The sequence below is a fragment of the Anomalospiza imberbis genome, chromosome 6 (assembly GCF_031753505.1).
Source record: "Anomalospiza imberbis isolate Cuckoo-Finch-1a 21T00152 chromosome 6, ASM3175350v1, whole genome shotgun sequence".
NCBI classification, from domain to species: Eukaryota; Metazoa; Chordata; class Aves; order Passeriformes; family Viduidae; genus Anomalospiza; species Anomalospiza imberbis.
In genome coordinates this window covers 31,576,634-31,602,241 of record NC_089686.1, presented here as the reverse complement: position 1 = coordinate 31,602,241, position 25,608 = coordinate 31,576,634, and the positions used below count along the sequence as shown (strand labels likewise).

Here is a 25,608-nt window from a genome sequence, read left to right as displayed (position 1 = left end):
ACATACCATATTTCAAAATAAAGGTATACATTTTCAGATGCAAACAACAAGAACACAACATCAGGGACTTCAGTCCAAAAATTATTTCTATGATTCTTATTAAAGAGCCAGAAATTTTGGTGATAACAAAAATTGTGTATTATAACCCTCACAAAACAGATAATGCATTCAGAGAAATAAAAAACAGGAGGGGTAAGGATTAAGCCTTTATTTTATTTCATTTTCTTGAACTATTGGCTGAGGGTTAGTAATGTGTTCTAGTGCAGCAAATATTCTACTCAATAATCAAATACTAACAAAGAAAAATTATAGTAGATTAGCCCTGTTCACAGGAAGTCTTTAATGTTTTAATAAACATTCATTTCTTGTCATCTAATCACCAGAATTTGTATATACTTTCTCATTTCTAATGAGTGTAGGAAATATAATGGATAATAGGAAAGGTCTGAATGCCTACCAAAAGATGAAAAACTTTCTTACATGTTATTCCTCTGAGAAGGACTAATCCGCCCTAGCATGCACAGAAGTTGGACCTTCTATTGTACTTAAGTATCTGAAAAAAGGTGTAGCAAGGAAATTTAAAATCTGCCTTCCTGCTCTGGCAAACTTGACTGAATACAGCAAATGCATGCATAAAAATGTCACAATCTAGCTGTTATATAGTTGAATTAAAGTAGCAGTTTGAAATGTAGATTTTCAACTGGCTTTTCAAATTGTCAAATTCTTTTCCTATTTTTGACAGCTAGCAGGCAAAAATATAAAAAGCTGTTTAGTATTGTTCTTATGCAACTATGGACCTGAAAATCAACTTTTAAATTAAAGTTTTGTTTCTCCTATCTAATTAAAGGTGTATTTCTACACCTTTTCTTCTACTTAGAGCACTTAAGGGTCTCTTTCCTGAGCAATACCAAAAAAATCCTGGAAGAATCATGAAGTATACTGGAGCATGGCTAGCCATTTGCACCCAGCATCTTTATAATATGATGGAATTGTATTCACACTTCTACTTTATTTAGGATTCCCATTTAAGGGCACACATGTGATATCAAACATTTCAAAATGCTAGTTCACCAGAAGAGTAAGAATAAATATTCCTCATAGTAAAGGTAGTAATATTCCCTACACATCTTATCTTGCATGAAAATGTATTGGTAGTCTAGAATAAAAATAAATCTAAAATTCCTAGCTTTCAACTCATCTTCATTTCCAGACTCTATGAATTTGATCTTTCAAGGTCATTTCCAACCTGGGCTGTTACATGAGTCTCTGAATATATTGAATGCACAATAAATATCTGGAGCTCTCCATTTTCATTCTATGTCTCTGGTCCTGCTGACCTTACTGATTTTACTTTTGGCAGACTCTAAATCCTAGCTAAGCTCAAAACTAAGTATTCATTTCCACTCTCTCTGACCTCCTTCATGTCTCCTTGGCCCAACTCAACCATTCTATCTCTAAAGAATAGGTGTAGTTCAGTATCATAGATACAGTTCAGTTCACCTGATAAAATCATAGTCTCTGTTCACCTCCTATACTTTTAATTTCTATACTTTTAAAAAATTCAGCTCTTTTTCCAGCTTTCTCTATATGCAATGCTGGACTAGAATTAGTGACCCACTCTTTCAGTAACAAAGCTGCATGTAAAAAAGAATTGCTGCTTTTTCGCAACAGCATCCACATAACTTTTCTTTTTCATCTAATTGATTCCATGTATCCATCTATTTTTTTCTTGCCAAGCTAGCCTTTTTGATGTTCAATATGTTCACCCCAAGTATTTCCATTTGGTCTGTAAAAAAATACCTTAAGATTATTGTCAGAGAATAGTCTCTTTGCGAATTGTTAAAGAGCATTATTTACAGAAATGTTCAAAAAAAAGATTTGTGTTTTATGAAAAGAGAAATCTTCACTCTTGCCTAACTTAATTCATTTAACATTCCAACTGAAATGCATAGAACTGATTAATAAAGAGATGGAAACAAACACACATGAAGAGATGGAAACAATTTTCTACATCTCTCTCTGCCATTCCTATTACTATTTGGGGTTTTTTTTGTATTTTCATTTTGTTTTGATAATGTAAACATGACTCCTACAACTATGACACAGTAAAAACTTGGCCTTATGTCTGTTACACAGCTCATAAATCCAAAAGACCAGATAACTTCAAGTCATCTGTCACTATCACATGTTTGAAAATGTTCAATATAGCATTCACATTTTTTCAAGTTTTTGGATTATAAATATATAGATTTAATTCTGACAAATATACATTTTAATTTTACCCTTTTATTTACTTAGCATAAAAAACATGGAAGGAAATCTTAAGGCAGTAACAATACACATCAACCCTACACAAAGAATCACATCATACTGGGGACTAGGACTCTACAATTAGTTTTAATATTAGCTATATCTGACTTCTAGATAAGTAAGAGAAGTAGCAAAGAGCAGCATTTCTGAACACACTGAAACAGCTCCGCATCTATTTTAACCTTTTTAAAATGGGTGCTTTATAAAATAAGTCTGAATGCAACATAACGTGTTTGCCGCTATTTTTATACCAGGTGTGTATGTTTTCATACACAGTCAAAACATTTTTTCTTTTTCTTTACACATATAAAAAAACAGCAAAAAATTCACAAAGTGAATTTTTCTGGTTTTCGGTTTGGGTTCTCTTTAGGACTTGGAGACATTGCTACTCTTCAGAAATGTAAACCTGGCAAATTTAGAGTTGACAAGTTTACTTGAAATAATTGAATGCTACTTGTGATATCATATTACCTGAAGCATAACTTATTTGCCCCAATATGTAGAAAGGTCTTATTTGTTGAAGATGATTTTAAAGCTAGCAGGTTTGTGTAGCAAAATTATTAGTTCGCATTGCTTCTGATTAACAAAAACATTAAAAAATACACAAAAATTCAAATAACAAATCAATATACTAGATGACAACTGTAGATGTAAGTTTTATACAAAAGTAGTTTAGTCTAGCTAGTATGATGTAATTTGTTAATATGTTAATCATTCTTAATATGTTAATTAAATTTGAGAATGCTTAATTTTTTTTTTAAATGTGAAAAATATATAAAATATGAAAGTCATTGCAGAGGCCAAGCTTACAGAAATTTTTCATGACTTTTTTTCACATTACCATCTTCCTGCTAACACCTTCTTACCTCTACTTGCAGTAGTATGAACTAGAGACAAGCAACATAACAGGATGAAATCTCAGTGAAAATCAACTACTTAAATTTCAACAGTGAAAGAAGTCATGACTGATTTTCAGCTTAGTAGGTCTCAATTTTTCATACCATGTCACTGCCTAATTAAAGACTGCTGTAAAAAGTGTTAAATCTACCTAACCTCAAATTCAACTGACAACCTGTTTCCTTTCTGAAAGAAGAAAATATTTTAAAAATGCACCATCACTTACTTGTGCTGTGAATCATTCTGGTCTGTCGATGGAATTGTCAAGCACTCATCATGGCCATGGAAAAAACGTACTACATGCCCACCAAGAAGATATCCTGAAAAAGAAGTTCATTTACAAGCTAAAACATTGACTATGAAAATAACACCCTCATGAAAGTTTAAAAAATTCAAGACCCAGATAAGATCTATTTTCCAAATTTTCACTGATAACTGAATCTAAATAAGAACATATTTAATGTGTCAACATTCTATTATTAATACCTTTTTAAAAAGTATTTCTCCTGAAAATGAAGATGAAACAAAAGCAAACTTTTAACATTTAAAACTCAAATGAGGATTCTGAGACAGAAAAGGAAATTTAAAAAACTTCTTTAAAACAACAAAAACAATTATGGCTTTGAAAATTGAATGCTTTAGGTAAAAGCCAAATCAAATAGCTAATACCATAATTTCCTCTCCCTTAATACAGTTTAAATTATCTCAATACAAAGCAGTGTCATGATTTCATCGTTTTTTTCTGAAATTTGTCATTTGTGTCAAAATCAAAGGTGCACAGCAGCAGCGGGAGACAGAGGACAGAAAACCACTTTGCAGATCTGAAGATTAGGTTTAATGGAAACTAACTTTCCAACCCATTTAGCACAGAGTACAGGTCAAAACCAGGCACTCTGCCTCACATTACAAAAGAAAAGACAAAAAAGACAAAGAAGGTGTAGGAGAATGACTCATCAAATCCTAGTCCAAACGATTCTGACCTTGTAAGTAAAGTTGCTGCCTTTAAAAGGTAACACATTAAGGACGACGGGTAGAAGGAAGCTTTCATACAGTCCAGCTGATTCAACATAAATTTGTAAATGAGGAAAATTGTAACCAACAATTACCATCTTGCCAATTAATATAAAAGTCAAACCAAAGGAATAATGGGGAAAGAGAGGGGAGGGGAGGGGAGGGGAGGGGAGGGGAGGGGAGGGGAGGGGAGGGGAGGGGAGGGGAGGGGAGGGGAGGGGAGGGGAGGGGAGGGGAGGGAAGGGAAGGGAAGGGAAGGGAAGGGAAGGGAAGGGAAGGGAAGGGAAGGGAAGGGAAGGGAAGGGAAGGGAAGGGAAGGGAAGGGAAGGGAAGGGAAGGGAAGGGAAGGGAAGGGAAGGGAAGGGAAGGGAAGGGAAGGGAAGGGAAGGGAAGGGAAGGGAAGGGAAGGGAAGGGAAGGGAAGGGAAGGGAAGGGAAGGGAAGGGAAGGAAGGGAAGGGGAAGGGAAGGGAAGGGAAGGGAAGGGAAGGGAAGGGAAGGGGAAGGGAAGGGAAGGGAAGGGAAGGGAAGGGAAGGGAAGGGAAGGGAAGGGAAGGGAAGGGAAGGGAAGGGAAGGGAAGGGAAGGGAAGGGAAGAGAAGAGAAGAGAAGAGAAGAGAAGAGAAGAGAAGAGAAGAGAAGAGAAGAGAAGAGAAGAGAAGAGAAGAGAAGAGAAGAGAAGAGAAGAGAAGAGAAGAGAAGAGAAGAGAAGAGAAGAGGAGACTCAGGAGAGATCTTATCCATGTAAAGACTATGGGATCAAAGTCTCTTCTGTTGTGGCCAGTGATGGAACCAGTGGCAATGGGCCCACACTGAGACACAGCAGGGTCTGTTTGAACATCAGGAAACACTTTTGGGCACTGGGAATGTGCCTGAGCACTGACACATGCTGCCCAGGCATATTGTGAAATTTTCACCCCTGAAGAGAGTCTAAACCTGTCTAGATATATTCCTAGGCAATATGTTCTAGTGGATCAGCTGGACAGTGGATTGAACCAGATCCTTTCCAACCTCATTGACTCTAATTCTGTAAGCTCTTAGGAAGTTTAGCTGCCAATTCTCTTCAGGTACAGAAATCTAAAATATACAACTGGTCTTCCATGATCTTTCTGTGGTGCTCATTACATTTTTCATCTGTGACAAGTTTTAGACTTTGCCATAGGATATTTTTCTCTTTGCTTATTTTTGTTTTATCTGTGATGCCTGAAAAAACACAGACTTTTCCAGAGTTGATCCCTATTCTATTTTTGACCCATAACGGCAAGCCCCCAGGCAGCCATTTTTAAATATCCAGCTCCATCATGCCAAAGTAATCAGAAAGTATTACAAGCAAAATCCATATCCCGTATGATTTTAAAATTAAAACCTAACACTCTGAGACAGGTTTCTTATGGGCCAGTGCACGGAAACACTGTGGGATGCTGATTTAAACCACTTGGGGTTAGAAAAACCCAACCATAGCTCAAATAAGACTACTAAATTAAGTCTAACACCAGGGTAAGTCATCTTCTATCGAGACTTACTATAGCTGATCCCAGGGAAATTGAATATCTCTCTCAGTTCCCTTAAAGCTCCATTTTGTCCTATGTTATTGTATAATAGTATATCATAAATGCTAAGTTTTACAGACAAGTGACACAAAATGATCCTAACTTCAAGACATTTAAGTAATTTGTGAATGTAGAATGCTGATGCTTTGAATAGAGAACAGCAAAGGTGAAGCACAATGTTTGCTACGACAGTTTTAATGACAAACTATGGCACTGAAATAAGGAGAGATACTGGGTAGATCAGACTTTCAGTACAGAACAAGACATTTCTCAGAATAAGGTGACCATGACAAACATGGTCAATGACTCAAACATGACCATGAAGTACCATAAAATTTCCTGAAAGAAATCCTGACCCTGTGGTGTAGGATTCAGGCTGAACAAGAGAAGACAATAAGGATGCATGGCTGTGATATCCAGAAAGGATATTGAGGAAATGTCCATAAAAAGCAGAAGAGATTGAAATAGGAACTTTGAGAAAACTGCATTTCATTTTGCCTGTACCTTTCTTTCTCTTCGCCTTTATCTGTAGTGGAAGAACAGTATTTAGGAAAATTGTATGCAAAAATCTACATTTTCTGGCTTTAGTTATTCTGCAGCTCCTACCCCCAAATTAAACTAAGTTTTATTTTCTCATGCAGTTTTTAAAGCTTTGCTATTCTAAAGTTATAGCACTCATTTAGCTTTTCTTCAGTAAATCCAGCTGATGTATCAGTATTGCCCCGGTTTCCCTTCAAGAATTCTTCTCTCCTAAGCTTTTTCTCTTTATTTTCATTAAATGTTTTGGTTGACATTCTGAGGATAATTTGGTTTTTAATTTTCCCTCCTTATCGAAAGCATACAAATTAATCTAATTTATATACATGTCCAAATAAATAAAATGGCAAACCTTCTGTAATATTGCTTCCTGAGCATATAGGATGTACATTCCATAGTGTCTGCATAAAGGAGGCATCCACATGAATATTTCCATTTGACACGGAGAGATGCTGAAACAAAACAGTAACAGGAAACAATGAAAATTATGCACTTAAAATATTTAGTACATTAATTTATCAACAGAAGAGGATGTATCATAAAGGAAATATACAAATTTCTTCTAAAATTAGTATTCTTCTAAAATTTGGGGAACAGGCATTGAAGCAGTCTTGCTCTGGAGGAGGGACTCACATGCGCACACACCACCCTTTCAGTGCAGAAAAATAAAAATGCATTACAACCAGGCATTGCTCCCTAGATTACAAAAAAAGTAATTTGTGAGAATTCCAACCAATCTCCCGATATCCCCACAGAACTTTTTATTTTCCCACCATTTGACACTCTCTGAAGAAACAAACTCACCAGGTATCTTTCAGAGGACACGCTGACCAGGATAAGGTCATCACCTATTCGAACTTTTTCTCCTTCTGACCTTTGCTTAGAAGCAGGGTGTATTGTCCACCAGCATGCCTCTCCTAAAGGACAGAGGCACTGATCAAGGTTCTACAAAACAGACAACTCCCAAGAAATCTAAGGATATCATTATACAACACTAAAATATCATTATAAAAATTGTCTTGTGAGAAAGTCACCTTACAAAACCACATAATTTCTATTTTCAATCATTTTTGGTGCTTTTCTTTTTGCTTGTAACTTTTTGTCCTATAATCTTTTCCATATATGATATTTCCCTTTTCAAATACTTTTAAAGGGATTGATTACAACACACTACTCAGAACTGCTCTCCCTTGGAGGGTCTCCTTGCCAGGAAATTGCTGACACTTACCTTGGTCTTATTTATCACCTGTTGTCTCTTCTTTTGTTTAATGGTCATATTAAATTCACAACCTTCTGTATCACACAGCATAACAAACCTGGAAGCAGTTCCACTAGCACTACTGACCATATAATTACAAAATAGCCAAACCTAAGGGTGACAACCATAGAATGTTTCCTACACGTTAAATGTAAGTTTCCAGATTACTTTGCACAGACACACACACACACACACACACACACACAAACACACATACACAGAACCACATACACACATACATTCTGGGAAGGTCACCCAGTTCATTTCACAATTTCACACTCCTCAGAGTGTGAAAGATAAGAACTTGAAGAAAACAAGTTAAATAAAACTTTTTCACCAGACAATGCAAAGTGAAAAAAAGGCAAATTTGGAAGAATCAAAGCACAAAAATGTGTTTGATTGATTAAGATATTTCATGTAAAGCCTCCTTAAAAGAAAATTTGAAAGTAATAAAACTATATTAAATAGTTTTTAAATAAATAGAAATTATATAATATATTAATATATTATATATTAATATATTAATAATAAATAGAAATTATATCCATATAAGTGAAAAATGCTAAAGCTTCAAAGGGAGTAATTTTTTATAGCCAATGGATTTCCCTCTGCTGCGTGAAGAATACTTCCTGCAGCAGAAACTGATTCATTAGCACAGTTTCATAGGTGAGGGAGTAGAGTAAGGAGAAGTGATATTATAGCATTCAGTTTATGAGCTTTCCAGGCATGCAGTAGTTCCCAAAGCCCCCTGTGCAGAAACACAACCAAGTTTTTTTGAATCTTACCTATATGTACAAGGGTTTTCTTGTGTATGTACAGTTAAGCAAATACCAATTAAACAACTACAGATATTTGTTGTAAAACCTCATAGATAGAAGCAGATATATGTACAAAAATTCTTTAAAAAAGCTATAAAATTATAAAAACAGATTTCACTGAAACTATTTCAGTAGCGATTAAACACACATATTCCTTTTATCACATACATTCCTTTTCTCAACATTCCTAAAGAAAATGTTCTCTATCTAAGGCAACAAAGACAGCCAAGTAGCAGACAGCTAATATCTGTCTAAAGCAATCCTCTGTATGGTAATAAACAACTGAAAGACAAACTTCACTCATTCAAAAGGCAAGATTTTGTAGGGAGTCACCTGAACAGATTCAAAGATTATGATTTACAAAGGTTTTAACACCTACACTGCCAGTGCCTCTCCATCATCAATTAGTGTATTTGATTTTAATTTCTTTTCAAAATAATAAAAAAAATAATAGAAAGCACAGATTTATAATAACACAAAGAGTATTTCAATATTTGAGCTTTTCATTAATGAAACGTGTATACAAGTACTTAGATTTTCCGTCCAAGATATATGTCTGGGCCTGATTGTTACAGAGACACTTGTTACTTTCTGAGGAGTACTCACCACTTTCAGTAGCCATGAGCACTCTCTTCACAGCAGCATGAAAATCTATTTGTGGCTCTGTTACCTTTAAATTTATTTAATATAGCTCCCAGTGGAAACTCATAATTTATATGTGTTTTCATGGAAGCACTTTTTTTTTCACTATATTTCCATCAGCAGTAATGGTAATGGCAGTACTTCCTGAAATACATTAATTAGATTTTAAATCTTTCTCATAATGCCATGTTTGTGTTGTATCTCTTCCACTTTGTCTCATTATTGGTCTGTCCATATTACAAATGTATTTCTATCCAGCTCTTTTAGCAATGTGTTCACTACATATTTTCTGGTTTCCTGCACTACAAGTTGCAAATTATTTTAGTACTTGGTTATAATGTATTTTGTGAGTTCACCAGGCTTTTCCATACTCTATCAAAAAAAACCAAACAAACAAACAAAAGCATCAAATTTATTTTATTCAACAGTTTTGGTTTTTTTTATTTGGCCATTATCATGCATTTTATTGCCGTTGTGTTAAGTCAGTTTAATTGCAAGATTCACATTCTTACAGAAAGTCATTCAATGTGCTGAAAGTCATTAGTACTAACAGTCATTTCTTTCAGTCATCTTTTTTCTGATGAACACATAAGGATCCCATTCATAAGCTTACAGTTACATTAAACTCAATGCCTCTTCTAAAGCTAGAAAGTAACTCATTTTCCTTCAAAAAGAACTTGTCATACCTGCTGCATTTTCTCGTAATCCCACATCAAATGCAAGTTTATCTGTCTGTGATCTTGATGATGTTAAACATGTCAAATACTGCAAAACAGTGATGTTATTGAAAACAAAAACCCAACAGTATCCATTAACACACATGCCAAATTAATACATTCACATTACATCATCTTACTATCTTACTTAATTTTTTTAATGAGTCAAAGATGATGTTATTCATACAGAAGCTCTTTATGAACTTAAAACATTAAAATCCTTTCCCACTTCAGCTGTGCAATTTAGCTTCTACCTTCTGCAGTTTCATACAGCTCATCAGATAGGAACAGACAAGCATCTAATTACAACCCTATCACGATAAGTTTGATTCATGAAAACATTAAAAACACATACCAATAGGTAGTAATTATACTTGCAACTCTGGTATACCAAGGCAACTACAATTTTCAAGGTTCATAAACATAAGCAACATAGAAGATTAATGTAGCATTTTCTAGTACAGGAAAAAGGAGGGAAAACCTTTTCTTGACTTCTCATTCGTTCAGCCTTGTATTAGGTGTATTTACATGGGCCCTAGTTGGTCAAAGATTCAAAACAGCTGAAATTTTTCAGTTGTGGAATATAGTATGATGAAATTTATACAAGGCAGACTAAAGACAGCATCTTTGTGGGCATAATCCATGGAAACTATGGGATCCTTATCTTATAAAATATGATGGGGAAGAAAATAATGCATATCACAACAAATTCATTTGTTATAGAAGTACTTGCTAATGGAAGTATCATTAAAATGGATTCCTTAAGGACACAGAAATAATACATTTTAGGAGCTTTTCAGTTACAATTCTGAGTTAGATCAAGAATCTGAATTTAAACAATTCTATTGTGTTGAGACTGCACGTTACTAACTTCTGTCTCATCTAGTGCAGAAGATAGCTTGTAAAAAGCATTATTCCAGATTTTTATGGTTTTTTATTTTGGTAGAAAGACATTTCTCATTCATGCTAGTCATTCTGCGCAGGTGCTCCCTCACTTACCATTTCACTGAACGAATGCCGAAGCAGTATGGCGTGGCCGTACAGCAGGGTCCGGTGGCCACCCCCTTGGGCTGCCTGTAGAACAGGATGGAGGAGGTCAGAACTCCACTGCTCTGAGAGGACCATGATCAGAACTATGCATGAAGAGCTATGGCAGCTCAATGAAGGGGTGCAAATATTCCAACAAATTAGGAAATGTACACACTGGGGAAAAAATAATAATAACGAAGTCGATACAGCAATAGCCAAATATCTGCCAAAGGAAAAGATGTTGTTCTTTAACAGAGGCGTTTATATTTACCTAATTTTTATTATCATTTAGTAAAACACAGCATTTGCAAAAACATATTTCAAGTTGAATAAGATACCACTTACCTTTCTTATAAACTTCATGCAGGCATTAAAAAAAATAACAACAACATAAATACATATATACATACAGAAACTTAAATCTGAAAGAAAAAATAACATACTTACTGCCCAGAACAGTTTAAACATATACTGAGAATATATACTTCTTAATATTAATCTTTAACATGTCTCAGATCCATTAAAGTAACTGCATCCATAGTTTCAACCAAGTACAGTTATTAATTTTGAACATGTAAAACTATGACAAGACAGGGAGAGGCAAAACTGGATTTTCTGTTTTCTTCATTTAGAGCAAATTTCTTTTTTGTTCTTTTTGGATGGCATTTAAGGTCAGTTCTCATCCTTGGATTCATTTGGAAGGGACAAAGATAATTAAAGGATATTCCAGGAGCTCAGATAATTGTCATATGTGTGTAGGCAAATGGTCTTAAATGCTGTGCATAATACATAAGTTAAACTACCACCAAGCTTCTTCAAAACATGTAATTCATAAAAAATGGTTTTAATCCTGCAGGAACTTGTCACTGCTTGATGATGAAAACTGGAAAAACATGTAGCAGTGAATATCATATCTCTTTTATGCATTATTTTTTTTTAATGAAAAAGGAAAAGCTTAACAGCAAAGTTAACTGTAATTACAAATAGGTTATCAAAAGAAAACTTCATGTATTCAGTTTGCAAAAAATACACAGATACTGAGAACAAGCAATGAAACGCTTCCTGCTATTTTATTAGTGAAAGTTTTTAATTAATTACTTGTAAGTTTAAGTCTGACTTATTAAAAAAATAAAAAAAACAAAAGAAGAAAAGAACACAACCAAACCAAAACAACAAAACCTCCAAATTGAACAAGCTACAGTCTTTCTCTAGAAAAATCAGAAACTAGCAGCGTAACTCTGTTCCAAACTAAATTTAATATGAAAAGCAAATATTTTTTTATTTCAGCCTTGCTTTTAGTATGAACTGCTTTGCTCCTATTACTGTTTCCCCCATTGGATTGTACCTAACTTCAAAATAAATGCAAGACAATAGAGTTTCAAAATAAATACAGCACAACAGATTACATTCTTTTTTATAATCTATTGCTCCTTAAGCAAGAGTGAGATCATTTTTACCAAAGAGATTATATGTCCTCTACTTCAAATCCCAAATAAAATATTCATATATCATTATTAACATCAGATTAAACCTTTCAGCTGCAGTTTAGGGTGAATATTCTGGAAATACTAAAAATTATGTAATTTCTTAGGAATTCTAAAATGTTTAATTTGATCTTTTGATTTCCTAAGCATATGTTTTTATTTTCATCAAGACTTATTTTATAGAATGCAAGGTAATTGCAAAAATAAAGAATCCCACTTTTTTATGCAGTGAAAAACAAAAGGTCAGTATTAATGAAGTCTGAAAAACATGTATGCAAAGGTTGACAATGCAAGATCAAAGGTGATACAACTCCATCTTTCTCATCTGTGCAATAATATGTGCCAGTTAATGATCTGAAACACAGAATAAGCCATTAGGTTGTAAAATAACTAAATCCATAGAGTTTTGTCATGATCTGTTTCTAGGAGAATAAAAGTTCAATTCAGTTAGATTCAGCTGAAATTGAAGAATTAGGGTCAAAGCAATCAAATTGATGATGTTTCTGGATTTGTGGATCACAAATATTCAAAAGACAGTTGCACCAGCTCCTCACTGCCAAAGAGAAATTAATGTGATTACAGAAGTGGAGCAATAATGTCCCAAGAATACTATACATCAGGACCTTCTAGAAAACTCTGGACAAGGAAAGAAATGAGGGAAATGTATATTCAGATTAAATGTTCTTTGAGGTCAATGTACTTACCCCTTCACTAGCATTGTCCCCTGTGCTGGCCAGCATTTCCTGAAGGGCTCTGACAGACAGTGACTGTTCAAGGACGAAATTACAGACGCAAAGGTCTGGAGGGACATACTGTAAAAATAAAGAACAGATCAGCAGAACAGGTAAAACAGGATGAAAAGTGTGTTGGAACATGTGTTTATTTTAATTTTTGAGCCTATACTTAATGCCTATTCATTTGTTTTTGAGGTACATGCTACTCTCCCATGTGAAAACAATATAAATCCATTCTTCATGAATTGACAATGCAGCAATTTTGCTTTCCTTGAGCTGCATTCCTCACAGTAAAATGAAACTTCTTCAGGTTCAAATGCAAAAATTTTCCCCTATGTATTATTTCTTTCCTGTCTTTTAGAATGACAGTTGTGTTTGTTCTGTAATGTCACTGATAAAACAGAGGAGAAGGTATATGATCTTATATCATGTATGAGGTTGATAGAAGATATTTACAGCAGTAACTAGATAGCTAAGATTCAGATTCTTATGACATAGTAATGCGAACCCTTGTAGGAAATCCTAAGTTTTGAATCAGTATGTCCACTGGTTTTGAAATGTGAAACTTCACATCAAACATTTTTGCCCCAATTTCTTGGCATGGATGTGTCCAAATAAAGATATGTCCAGGAGAAAAAAAAGTCTCAAGGGGAACCAACAATGTACATAAATACATGGCAGAAAAGAACAAAGACAGATCCAGAGACTACAGAGGAGAACCCAGTGAAAGGACAAGAGGAAATTGATACAAAGTGAAATACAGGAAATATTTTTTAAATATAACAAAACCTCCCTACTTTTACTGTGAGCATGGTAAACAGTAGAACAGGTTGCCCAGAGAGGTTGTAGAGTCTCCACCCTTGGAGATACTCAAACTCTGATCCGAGTGTCCTAAGCAATCTGTTCTGTCTGAAGCTATTCCAAGCAAAGAGTTTGGACTAGATGACCTTCAAAGACTCATCCCAACCTTAACAACTCCGTATTCTGTGATTCATGATAAAGATCATGGCTGTGGATGAGCTTTAAAGTGGATATGCACTTCTTTTTAAATCAGAATGACAAGAAAGAATAAAAGTATTGATAATGCTGTGTTTTAAGGTGATGAAAAGTGAAGAAATAAAAACAATTAAGGAAAAAGATGCAGAGAAAACCAAAGAGAGAGAGGCTTATTTACCTCCTCTGTTTGGTTTATTCCTAACATTATGCTTTAGTAGAGGTTTACAGTTTCATCTATTCTTTCTTTTCCCCTCTCAAGCTCTGATAATTACCCTGGAGTTTCCCTTCACATCTCTCTAGCTTTTTTTTCTTATTTTGCATTTTTAATTGAAAATTCTCTTTTAGTTAATCATTCTTGTCGCTGTAGGTATCAGTCAAGAAGTTAAAACTTCTTGATTGATAATGAAGTCAGGAGCAACACTTAACACCAGTAACTGACAGGTGACAATGCTTCTAAAATTATCAATCCAGTGTATCAGTATATTTGAACCTACAGCAGTAAAAGAAATATGGGATTTTAGTGAACTTAAATATTAACAATAGTCTGGAAACTTAATCTTGAATTACTGGAATTCTCTTATTTGAAGAATGACAGCTTTTCACTGTTCTCAGGTGGGCCTCAAAATTTATTTGTAATCTCTAGGAAATTTTTCATACAATTCTAAGATGCAGTTGGGAAGAAAAACATACATAAGGTCCCTCTAGCATCATATTTAAGAAACCATGATTAAATGCGCTTGTGAGTAAGTAGGTTAACATTCACTGATCAGTTGCACCAGTTGAGAGTATCAGCTTCTTACTTTAGCTTCTGATGTTGGCTCCAAAAAGCACAGGCGATTCCCGAGTCCCTCAGCTGCCAAGCAAAACTTCCTTTGTTCTTTGTGAATACTGGCAACACACTGAAGTACTACTTCATCATCCTGTCACAATACAAAGAACAAGAAAAAATATTTTGCAGTTATATGCACACTACAATATTAAGAAAACCTGCAACATCTGTTGAAAGTTAATGCAATATACTTCTAAATAATATAATGTACGTACGAAGAGATTCTTTTGATGTATGTCTCTAACAGATCTACAGATATGTAAAGATTTCTATAGAGATTTATATTCAAGACTTTATCAAAGTGACAAAGACTGCACACTGTCTCCAAGGCTTTTACAACTGCTGTCTCCTTTTGTTTCTTTAGCAATATAAAACAAACTGTAAGTACATTGTTACTCAGTTTTACTCAGCAAAATATTTTTAATGCTTGTTGTAAAAAACATTTACTGCAATTTTGCAAACAGTGCTATTTGTTAGCACAGTAAACTATCAACACTATTTTTCAGAATCTTGACTTTGAAGTTTTCATGTAGTATAGAAATATTTGTGTACAACCAAAGATCCAAGAGGCATTTTTCAGGTGAAAGTTCAGTCATAAGAACTTGATCCTCAAAAGACATATCCCAAGAATAAGAACACTCTGGAAAAGCACTTTTACAAATTGCTGCATAATACAACGCCGAACACATAAAGTGCCAAGCCCTTTTCACCTCTTAATATGTGATACTAAAGTTGATATAAGCAAGCCAAAAGAGATTAGTTTTAGTGTTTGACTTTGTCAAAGCTATATACAGAATTAAAAATAATTTCATTTTCCAAAACATGTCCACTAACTAAGAAAAAACCTCTGAGAGAGTAGCATGTAGAAGCACTTATTTTTGTACAGGCATATAACTGTTTACCAAAAGAGACTGCCTGACAAATTTTTAAGGGGGCAGAAGCTGATAAAACAGGAGTGATATGATATGTCACTGTCTCCTCCAGCAACAAAGTCCTACTGGTGTCAATTATTATTATCAAAGCAGACACACAACAGCCGCCTGTGCTGAACTCTGAGATCACTTGAACAATTATGTTCTAAAAGCAGCACTGCTATTTACACTCCCCTTATGCAACTGCAATACTATGACACTGTCACAGCTTTGGGCACTGGAAATAAAAACTGGGAGAAGGAAAGTAATTTTCACTAAAGGAGCTGAGTGACACACCCTTTAAAGAGGGAAATCAAAAGCATGTTTTTCACTTGCGTGATTTCACAGGTGAGTACAAGTTACAGGGCATTTTTTTAGGTGACCCTTCACTGCCTATTTATCACTTCTTACTGAAATAGGCAACTTACATTCCGGACTAATCAGCAGTTGTAGACAGTATTTTTCTTATCTAGCTTTGCAAGACAATCAATGGTGGTTTCAACAGTACAGAAAAAGAATCTGAGACATTTTTGCAAAAAATTCTAAAAAAATGTAGCAGACAGAATTAACTGATGCTAAAAAATGATCTTTCCTCTTGTTGCTTCTGCTTCCATTTCTATAAAATGCTCTCTGAAATTTTCAGCTTTCAAGTTCATTATTAAATATTTTTTTTTCTTTTTGATATTCAGTGTAATAAGTTGTAAAATGTTACCAGTACAATTAAACACTCACTATATGCTTCCCTCCATGAATTTTAAAAATTTACATCAGAACCATGTGGATTTGGTGCAGAAAAATTAGAACATATGTAAGATAAAAATAAAGATGTTTAAATAATTTTTCAACATCTAGTTCCTGTATCAATATTTGAAAATACATATTTTAAAGCTAAAAATAGTAAAATACTAAAACATGAATTTATAAATACCAAAAATTAGAATAAAGTTGAGATTTGCAACTTAGCACATACTTATCATTGCATTAAATTACTTCTATATAACTCAAATTGTATTTATTTTCCCTACTACACTAAAGTGCTCATCATTCCACAGAGGTGTATATTAATAGCCTCTATTGTAATTCATAGTTCTTTAAAAAATAAAATTATGTGTTCAGACTTTTTACAAGGGCATGTCCTATCTTTTATAGGACAAGGGGTAACAGCTTCAAACTGAAAGAATGTAGGTTTACAGTAGATATACACTGGCACAGGTTGCCCAGGGAAATCGTGAATTCCCCAATCCTGGATGTGTTGAATGCCAGGTTGGATGGGGCTCTGATTAATCTGGTCTAGTGGAAAGTTTCCCCACCCATGGCACTGGGGTGGAACTGGATGATCTTGAACACCTCTTTCAACCCAAACTGTTGCATGATTCTGTGAACATACTTAAAACGTACTTAAAATGAGAGTTAATCAAATAAATTAACTATTTTCTTTTTAAATCCACATGCATAAAAGGGCCAGAGTTACTAATATATTGAAATTCCTAATATTAATGATATTAATATTTTAATATTCTAGAATTCAGAAAATAAGCACTTAGAATTTACACTGGCATCAGAAAAGCTTTATCAATCATTAAGTGCAGTAATCTCAAAATACAAGCACAGAATGTCTTAAGAAATGTATGCAGCATTCAACACTGATGTTTTATGTTATTGCCCTATATGGCCAATGAGCCCTTTCCTTTGTGCTACAACATTTAACAAGCTGGGTATTTGCTATGTAGGATAAAAAACTTCAATACTATTTTAAAAGTGACAAGAATATTATATTATATAGTATTTCAGAATGTTTTGCAGAAAAGTTTAAAAAAGTATTCATTCATGACAGAGCATAAAGAATTAGAAAAGCCTATTCAATCTGCAAATTAGACAATTATTCCCTGTTAAGTTGATTCAGTATTAACATATTCTCACTGGAAAAACACCATTCTGGCTGAGGTCTGTAATTGCTTTTCTGGCCTGGAGATGCTAACAGAAATGAGTTTTATGAAGTTGCTATGCTATCATGAAAATGCAGACCATGTCTCAGCAGTACCTTGTTGTCAGTACCTAGTTTGTGAACCATGAATTCAACAAATTTAAATGGTTTTGATTCAGTAAGTGTTTAAAATGCATTTTTTCTCATCTAGCAGCTCTGACATTTCCATATTCTAGTCCATTTATTTTTGGGGAGGTTGGGTTTGGGGTTTTTGTGGGGGATTTGTTGTTTGGTTTGTTTGCTTGTTTGTTTTGGTTGGTTGGTTGGTTTTTAATAAAACAGGCTTAGAGTGCACAGAATCACAGGCAGGAAAGGACACCCATAAATGATCCACTACAGAGGGGCATTTGCACAAGAAACTGCTTTTGCTATTCTTCTTCAAAAAGTACACACATTCTAAGCATCATTTACTAATAACTGGTTTCTACTAGTGACATCATCGAATTAACCATGAGATACATTCTAGAATACGATCATTCCATCTACTCACAAACAGTGATGCATAGCAATTCTTTTTTATTCTGAATGAAGAGGAAGTTCTCCCCTTCTGTCCAGAAATCTTTTATCTGGTTAAGATTCATCTCTCAACCCTTTAGCAAAAGGACACGCACAAAGTAACTCCATCCCAAACCTAAGAAGGTTTATACATTAAAACAGGTTGAAATTGCTAAAATATATTTCAAGTGGTCTGAAATGCTACAGAATTTACCTAGTGTCATGTAACTAATATGTCATAATACCATCCATTGTCCTTTCATGTATTGATGCTGCATAACTTTTGGAAAAAGGAAAAAGACATTTTGGGGGATTCGAGGTTCCTTTTGAAAGTAGGTAACCACATACTTTGTGTACTGCAAAAGTAAATTTCTACTTACTTTGGCTAGAGCAGAATTTGTATTCGAAATTTGACTATATAGTAATGTTAATATGAACTGAGAAACAAAGGTATTTCTAAAACAGTTACAAATTCAATATGTTCTAATTTTAAGAATGAGCAAGTTACAAAAATAGAAATTGACTCTACAAAAAAGTATGTCATTTGTGAATACATTAAATATTTTCTTTTTTTTTTAACAGAAAACTTTTATTCCTAGCCTTCAGCAGTATGCTATATACCTTTAAAAGCGAATTTTTAAAGGACCACAGTCCAGTAGTTCATTACCAAACACTATTTTGTCCTGACGTTCAGGCTGTCTTCATCCTCAGATTTCATAATATAAAATGATGGTGAACTTAAATTGAGCTTCCTGTGACAAAATAGTAAGTCAAAATATAAGCAAAATAGATTTTTATTACTCATTTACTTGACACTGCAATGGAATTCAATGATCAAGGTTAATTAATGCATTGTTGACATGACATTGCTCCTGCACTGTTCACTAGGTTTTCAGCGCAGAATTTGAGAATAAGGAAACTCCAAGAGTTAGTAGAAACTCCTTCATTTAAGTTGCATGTATATTCCATCATTTAGAGTTATAGTGATTTATATACTACACATAATTCTGAATAGGGGTTGTATTCATAAATATACACACTTCAATATATTTTATATTATCAAGCATGGAACCATAAATACAGTAAACATATACATGCAAATGTTGCTCGAAAATGATACCCTAGATTTAGTTTATTACCTACTGAATCAACATCTACCTAATCTCTATAATATTCAGTGCTGAAAATAAACTGATAAAATAAAATTGACATGACATTGAAAATTAGTCAGTTCTAGATAATTAACAAACTTTGTTATTAGACTACAAGAAGAAAGAGTTTTCTCAAAAAAATTACATATTTTGCCTATAATTTACTCACAGCTGCAATAAACATTCAGATAGGTACTTTCACAGGAATGACTAACATAAATGCAAAGAGATACAGAATTGTTTAAAAGTGCATTCTTCTGTAAAACCATGGAAAACTTTTTTTGGAAAATACATCCTTTCATTCAATAAATTAATATTACTTTTTAAAAAAGCCAACACATATGTATTAAACATGGTAAAACAAGCAGGCCTGATTAATGTGAGACACTTGCTGATTAGAGATCAGTGCTGCAAAAAAATGAACTGAGTAAAAACCCACAGCCACCTTCACTCTTTGGTAGACAACATTCTACTCACATCTCGTCCTGTATCACAAAGCACAGGACGTTAAGTAAACATCTTGATAGCATTTGAACACTGGCTACGAAATGATTCTTCTACAGACTGCATTTCTCCAGAGTTTTCCGGAATAATCTTGGAAAACAAGGGAAGTTCACCAGAAATTGCAATCTACATTTTTCTTCACAAAATAAGGAACTATATGCAGAGTTGACAATCTTCTATCCAAAGATGGATTTGGTAAATTTCTTTGTACCCACCAGTTCCTTGTTATTGCTGGGCAGGTCTTGCACAGAGCCAAGGCCTTTTCTGCTTTTTCTACAGCCATGGCCACGCTGGCGAGGAATTTGGGGAATTTATGGGAGGTTGGGAGGTGACACAGCCCCAACTAACCAAAGGGGCATTCCAGACCATATGGCATCATGCTCAGCATATACATATTCATATACATATTTCACTTAGAGGAAATTATTTTTAATTGTATTATTTATGTCCCTAATAATCATACAAACAGTTTAAGTCTTATTCTCAAAAAACTAATGCATCATAGCCAGTTTTTACAAAAAAAGGAGGATTATATAGTCAATATCCACCTACATCATGGGTAATACAGCAGCTTTAATAAAAGCTGTAGGTTAGACCATTGAATGTCTAGACAGTGTTTTGTGGGAAGCAAGTCTAAATCACCAGACAGCAGTGAAAATGTAGAATTAAGTAAGTAGTCAAAGTGCTTTTTCACTTCATCTATTTTTTTTTTTTTTGGTAGAGTGATCAATCTCATTGCTGTAGTCGATTTTTACACCTGGTATAAGGCTGATGCTGTGTATGAAATATTTGTCACACCCAATTTAGTGGTTTGCTCATTAAAGAAAGTAATTGAAGAAAGGTGACTCAAATTAGCAAGTTGATGAAACATCCCAAGACTTCCTAAACACTAGTATAAAATAAAGTGAATTAACAATGTGTTTCTGTTGCATAAAGCCATTTAAGTTATCCATTAAAAAAGAGTCCATAATTTACCTCGTTTCCAACTTCTTAGTAGATACAGTCAATTATTCCACTAATTCAAAAACAGAAGCTTCATAAAACACCACTTTAAAGGATTCCACTACTTCCACATTTGAAAAGAACATAACTTTTCAAACCTATAAACTCATACACTATTTTTGGGATTTATTGCTTCAGTTATTGTTACTGCAACACTTGGCAAATTTGTATTTTTTCTCCCTTTTACACTGTGAAAAATTAATTTCATAAAACTGATACAGAAAACAGTTCTGGTATGGCTTATTATTTCTGCTACTGCTCTTCTACTTCAGATAAAGGATGTGGAAAAATTTCGGCTGATGAATTTATTATTTACCAAGGCAACACAGTCTCAAATCTTTAGACTTCCTAATTAATTACATAAAAATTAAAAGCTTCTTTGATTAAATCTTACTTGGGTTGTTTTGGGTTTGAGGCTATGAGCCAAAAAAATAACTTAATGTATTCATTTGCCATCTAGCTAGAACAATTCAGTTTGTTTAGATTCCTGTACTGCAAAAATAAAGTAATTTTCCTGCAATTAAGAATAATTGTGCATCACATGTCCATGCAGACATCAGATTTAGAGCAAAGTACATAACTACATCAGAAGGCTTGCTTCATGGTCACATCACTTTTCCTCTGCCAAATAATTGAGGTATAACCCTTAACAAAAAATTCCTTGGGGGAAATTTCCAAAAGCTCCACTGTATTAATCTTTATTTATTTGCTAAGACAATTCTATTCTTAATAGAGAAAACAATTGTTCATGGCTACATGATGACTGACACTCCTGTGTCACTGTTGAGTCAGAGATGACATGGAGTCATATCAGAAGGCAAAATGGTAAAAGGTCTCACGTTTATTGAGACATTTTTGTTTTAGATCTTAGTCCAACACAGGTGGACCTGATTGTCATTTAATCAATACATTTCACATGATTGGTTAATTAAGAAACCCCCCTTTGGTAAGCATACTTCCATAACACATTCCACATGTTCACAAACACCAGGTGCAGCAACTTAAGAATTGTTCATAATTCTTTTCTCTGAGCTTCTCACAGCTTTTCCCAGAACCATGCTTAGGAAACTATCAGTTTCTCAGCATCCACGCTCATGTAGAGTATGCAGTACAGATTTGGCTAATTGAAGTTTTGAATATTTTGGACTTTATTTTTGTTGGAAGGCATTTCTCACTTGAAAAATAATTTCTATTACAATTACAAAGCTAGTGTACGACATAGATTTTTAATTTTGCCTACTATTTGTCAAGATAAAAAGCAACTTCTTTCTTTTTTTGACTAGTCATGAGAAAAAAAGAAACAGGAAACCAAGTAAAACCTCAAAAAATGCTTTTAAGTCTCAAAACTGACCCAAACCCAAAACACACAGAAAAAAAGAAACAAACAAAAATTATCTGTACTCCACTAGGCTTACAAACATACCTGTAGTTATTATAAATGCAACCTAGCAGGTGTTTACTGAAGGCTCAGCATTGATCAGCTGTCCCCAGGCATTACTACGGATGTCTGTGGAATCCCGAGGTCCCCTGAATAGTGGGTGGCTGGTAGAGGCAGATTTGCCTCACCAAGCACGTGGGGAAAGGTGTGCTACAGACGGTGATGTGAAGGAGCAGGAGCCATCACCCTCAGCCTGTGGACTTTGACGGGGAGGACAACTTGTGAGCCTCCTCTTCGGACATAAACTAAGAGTGTTCATAGGGAAATAAAGTGTATTTTGCCTTCCAGGACAGTTTTGTTAAGTGTTCTTTTATTCTCTTTTCTTCTTCAGATCAAAACAATAACAAGACATCCAATTATCAACAACTCAAATCCCTCTTTTTAATTTGAGTAATATGAACTTTAATCCTATGCTTCCTTCTAAAATTAGATACAAACAGAACAAAGAGGCAATATGCAATGTATATGATTTATGTTGAACATTTTAAAACTTCTGGAATTTAAATAATTATTTTCAAACTTATGTTTGAACATAAGTTCAAACATAACTTATTTGTCCTAATTCAAATACTCTTATAGGTAACTTTATACTCCTATTCAATTTAAAAGGCTTTGCAATGGGAACTCACATTGCCATATTCTACTCAGTACTTACATGTTTAAGAGTTCCAATCATATTATTAGGAAGCAGAAGAAAAAACCTGTGCCTACTCATAAAAAAATACATAAATCACAAATTATAATAATGGGAAAATTTTAAAGAAAACTGTAAACGACTAAGAAAGATAAGTTATCTAGACAAGTTTAATTATTAACTTTTTTTAAAAAAAGACCCAAGCTACATTTCCAGCCATTAAATAATTTTTTTTTTGTCTTACATACATGCCAGCAAAGCAAATGTTTCCTGTTTACAGAACTACCAATTTTGTCTCACAGCAGCTATATTTTGCCATTCTGCCAAAGAGACATGAATCTTCCACATACCTCTTAAAGGCATTTATTTTCCCCACACTGTTCACTTATAATTGTGAAGATAAAATTTTTCACTAAATACTAACATACTTGCTCCATAAATTTATATGAGGAATACTGTTTACTAGAGGATGTATCAAAGGATAACCTAAAACAAGGTTTAATATCAGTCAACTTATGAACCAAAAAAGGTTCATAAAAGGTTCAAGTTATATTTTTCACTTCAGTAATTAGAAAAGCTTATACAGGTCTGTTGCAATATGATAAAATTCATTAGGACCTCCACACAGAAGTGCATATTACATTAATATTTTGATCCTAAAATACAGGCATCAAGTAATGTAATTGAATCAGGAAGAGGTCACATGAATATATCATCTTGGGTTTTCCTTTGCTTTAAATGTCTATAAATAAATCTTCTGGTAAGCAGTACGGGTTAACATCTAAAAAAGAGGTGTGCTCAGACATCTCATAGTGTAAATCACCACAAAACCCACAAACAAATGAAGGAAACCAATATCCAGAGCAGATTTTAAATCAGTGGTTGCCATGAGGAGGTGGATTCTCAGGAGATTTAGCTTTACTTCCAATTGGTTGTTTTTAGCATTTTTTATGAATTAAAAGCCCTATTTCTTTGTAGTAACGTACCAAGGTGGGGCCTGTCTGGGGCCTGTCTTCCCCCAGTAAGCATACAAATTTCTCCCAGTAACCACAGCCTGTTCACTGCAAATGGATCCTTATGATGACAGCAGAGTTCTTTGATGGAAATTCACACAGCACCCTCTGACAGTTCTCAGAAGATTTTAAAAATAGAGTTGGGGTTTCCGTTGTCAGTCTACTCCTTCAACAGTGGTTGGACAAAAGCCTAATCATAACTCTGGAACATACTTCCATATCTTAGATCAAGCCAACAGCAAGGCAGAATAAGCAAATATACAGCAAGAAAACACACACAAAAAAAAATCTCACCAAAAAACGCAAAAAAAAAAAACCCACAAAAACTCTTTGAATAAAAAATTGCTTCAGAAAGTCATGTAGCATAATATTGACCATTTTGCTTCTTTTTTATTTTCAATCCAAATCCAGGTGGTATAGTTGCCATTGAAGCATTTAGATTGTCAGGGCTCACTCCCAGATTGGGGTGACCCCAAAAGATGGAAAAGTCTCTCCTCCAACCCGTGCCTTCAAAGAAAGACTCAGTAGTCTTCAGTTGTCCGGTCTCAAGGTAGTTTATTGTATGTTATCTAAAAGATTTTCTTCCTGAGCTGCTGTGGTCCCTTCAGCAGTCAGGCAAAGGCACACTCCGACGCCCAGGGGGCTGGTGCCCTCTTTTATATCATACATTACATGTTAAGTGTTTATGGTTTTTCCCCAATGCCCATCACCTATATTGAACAGTGACTTTCTACTCTAAACCAATCTGTGAGTGCCAACATCACCATGAACATGGAGGTTAGGAAGAAGAAGGAAAGAGGACAGGGCACACCCAAATCCCTCCATCTTAGAACTTCTGACCCCCACGTACAAAACTCAGACCCCTCTGTACAAGGCCTAAAACCCCCCTGTACAGCACTCAAAAATTCTTCCTTTCACTTTGTGACTACTTCTACTATAATATCTAAACTTTTGTGATTTCTAGTTCTTCCTGCAAGGTTGGTAAATTGCTACATGGGTCAGATTCAAAGCCACAGGGGTTTCCAGCTGCATGCCAGGGTCTCAAATGCTTCTGACCTGGGCCCGGAACATCCAAGAGTGTCCAAGGGACATTCTGGGTTCCGACATTAGATAGTTTGCTGCCCTTTGTATTACAGCTTTCTCCATTTTTCCCTTTGTGCAGTTCGTTGTGGAAATGAGATAGCATGAGAGAGTGACCACAAAGGGACATCCACACCAAATACCAAGACCAAGTGTAATATCCAAAATATTTATCTATCATCTATCATTAAAGCTGAGTACTAAATATTCTTTAAAAATCACTCCTTTGATTTTAAACTGTAAATGCATGAGAAAAAGATGACTTATTAATAGAGCTGGGAAAACTAGCTGTGCAGACCAGGCTGGTGCACCTCAGGCAAATTAAATATGTCCTCTCCTATCAGGCAGAGCCCTGTCATTCTTTAAGAAAATGTTCTGGATTCAGTAGGGGTAGCGTTAATCTTCACAGTGGCTGGTACAGGACCGTGTTTTGGATTTGTGCTGAAAACAGGGCTAATAACACAGAGATGTTTTTGTTATTGCTGCGCTGGACTTGCAAAGAGCCAAGACCTTTTCTGCTTTAGGTACAGCTACACTGGTGGGGAAAGTTGGTGGTGCATGGGAGGCTGGGAGGTGACACAGCCAGGG

The 25,608-nt window shown here is 34.6% G+C and overlaps 1 protein-coding gene across 9 annotated transcripts in view; it reads right to left on the bottom strand.

The window, feature by feature from the left end:
* RYR3 (ryanodine receptor 3) overlaps nucleotides 1-25,608 on the bottom strand; it is a 198,371-nt gene that overhangs the window by 135,024 nt on the left and 37,739 nt on the right. For all 9 annotated transcript variants that reach the window (XM_068193076.1, XM_068193075.1, XM_068193079.1 and 6 more), the window contains exons 2-8: nucleotides 14,780-14,899; nucleotides 12,954-13,061; nucleotides 10,736-10,810; nucleotides 9,707-9,785; nucleotides 7,107-7,219; nucleotides 6,655-6,754; nucleotides 3,434-3,527 (exon numbers count right to left, since the gene is read on the bottom strand). In XM_068193076.1, coding sequence (XP_068049177.1) covers nucleotides 3,434-3,527; nucleotides 6,655-6,754; nucleotides 7,107-7,219; nucleotides 9,707-9,785; nucleotides 10,736-10,810; nucleotides 12,954-13,061; nucleotides 14,780-14,899 — 689 coding nt within the window. The remainder of the gene's footprint in view (nucleotides 1-3,433; nucleotides 3,528-6,654; nucleotides 6,755-7,106; nucleotides 7,220-9,706; nucleotides 9,786-10,735; nucleotides 10,811-12,953; nucleotides 13,062-14,779; nucleotides 14,900-25,608) is intronic.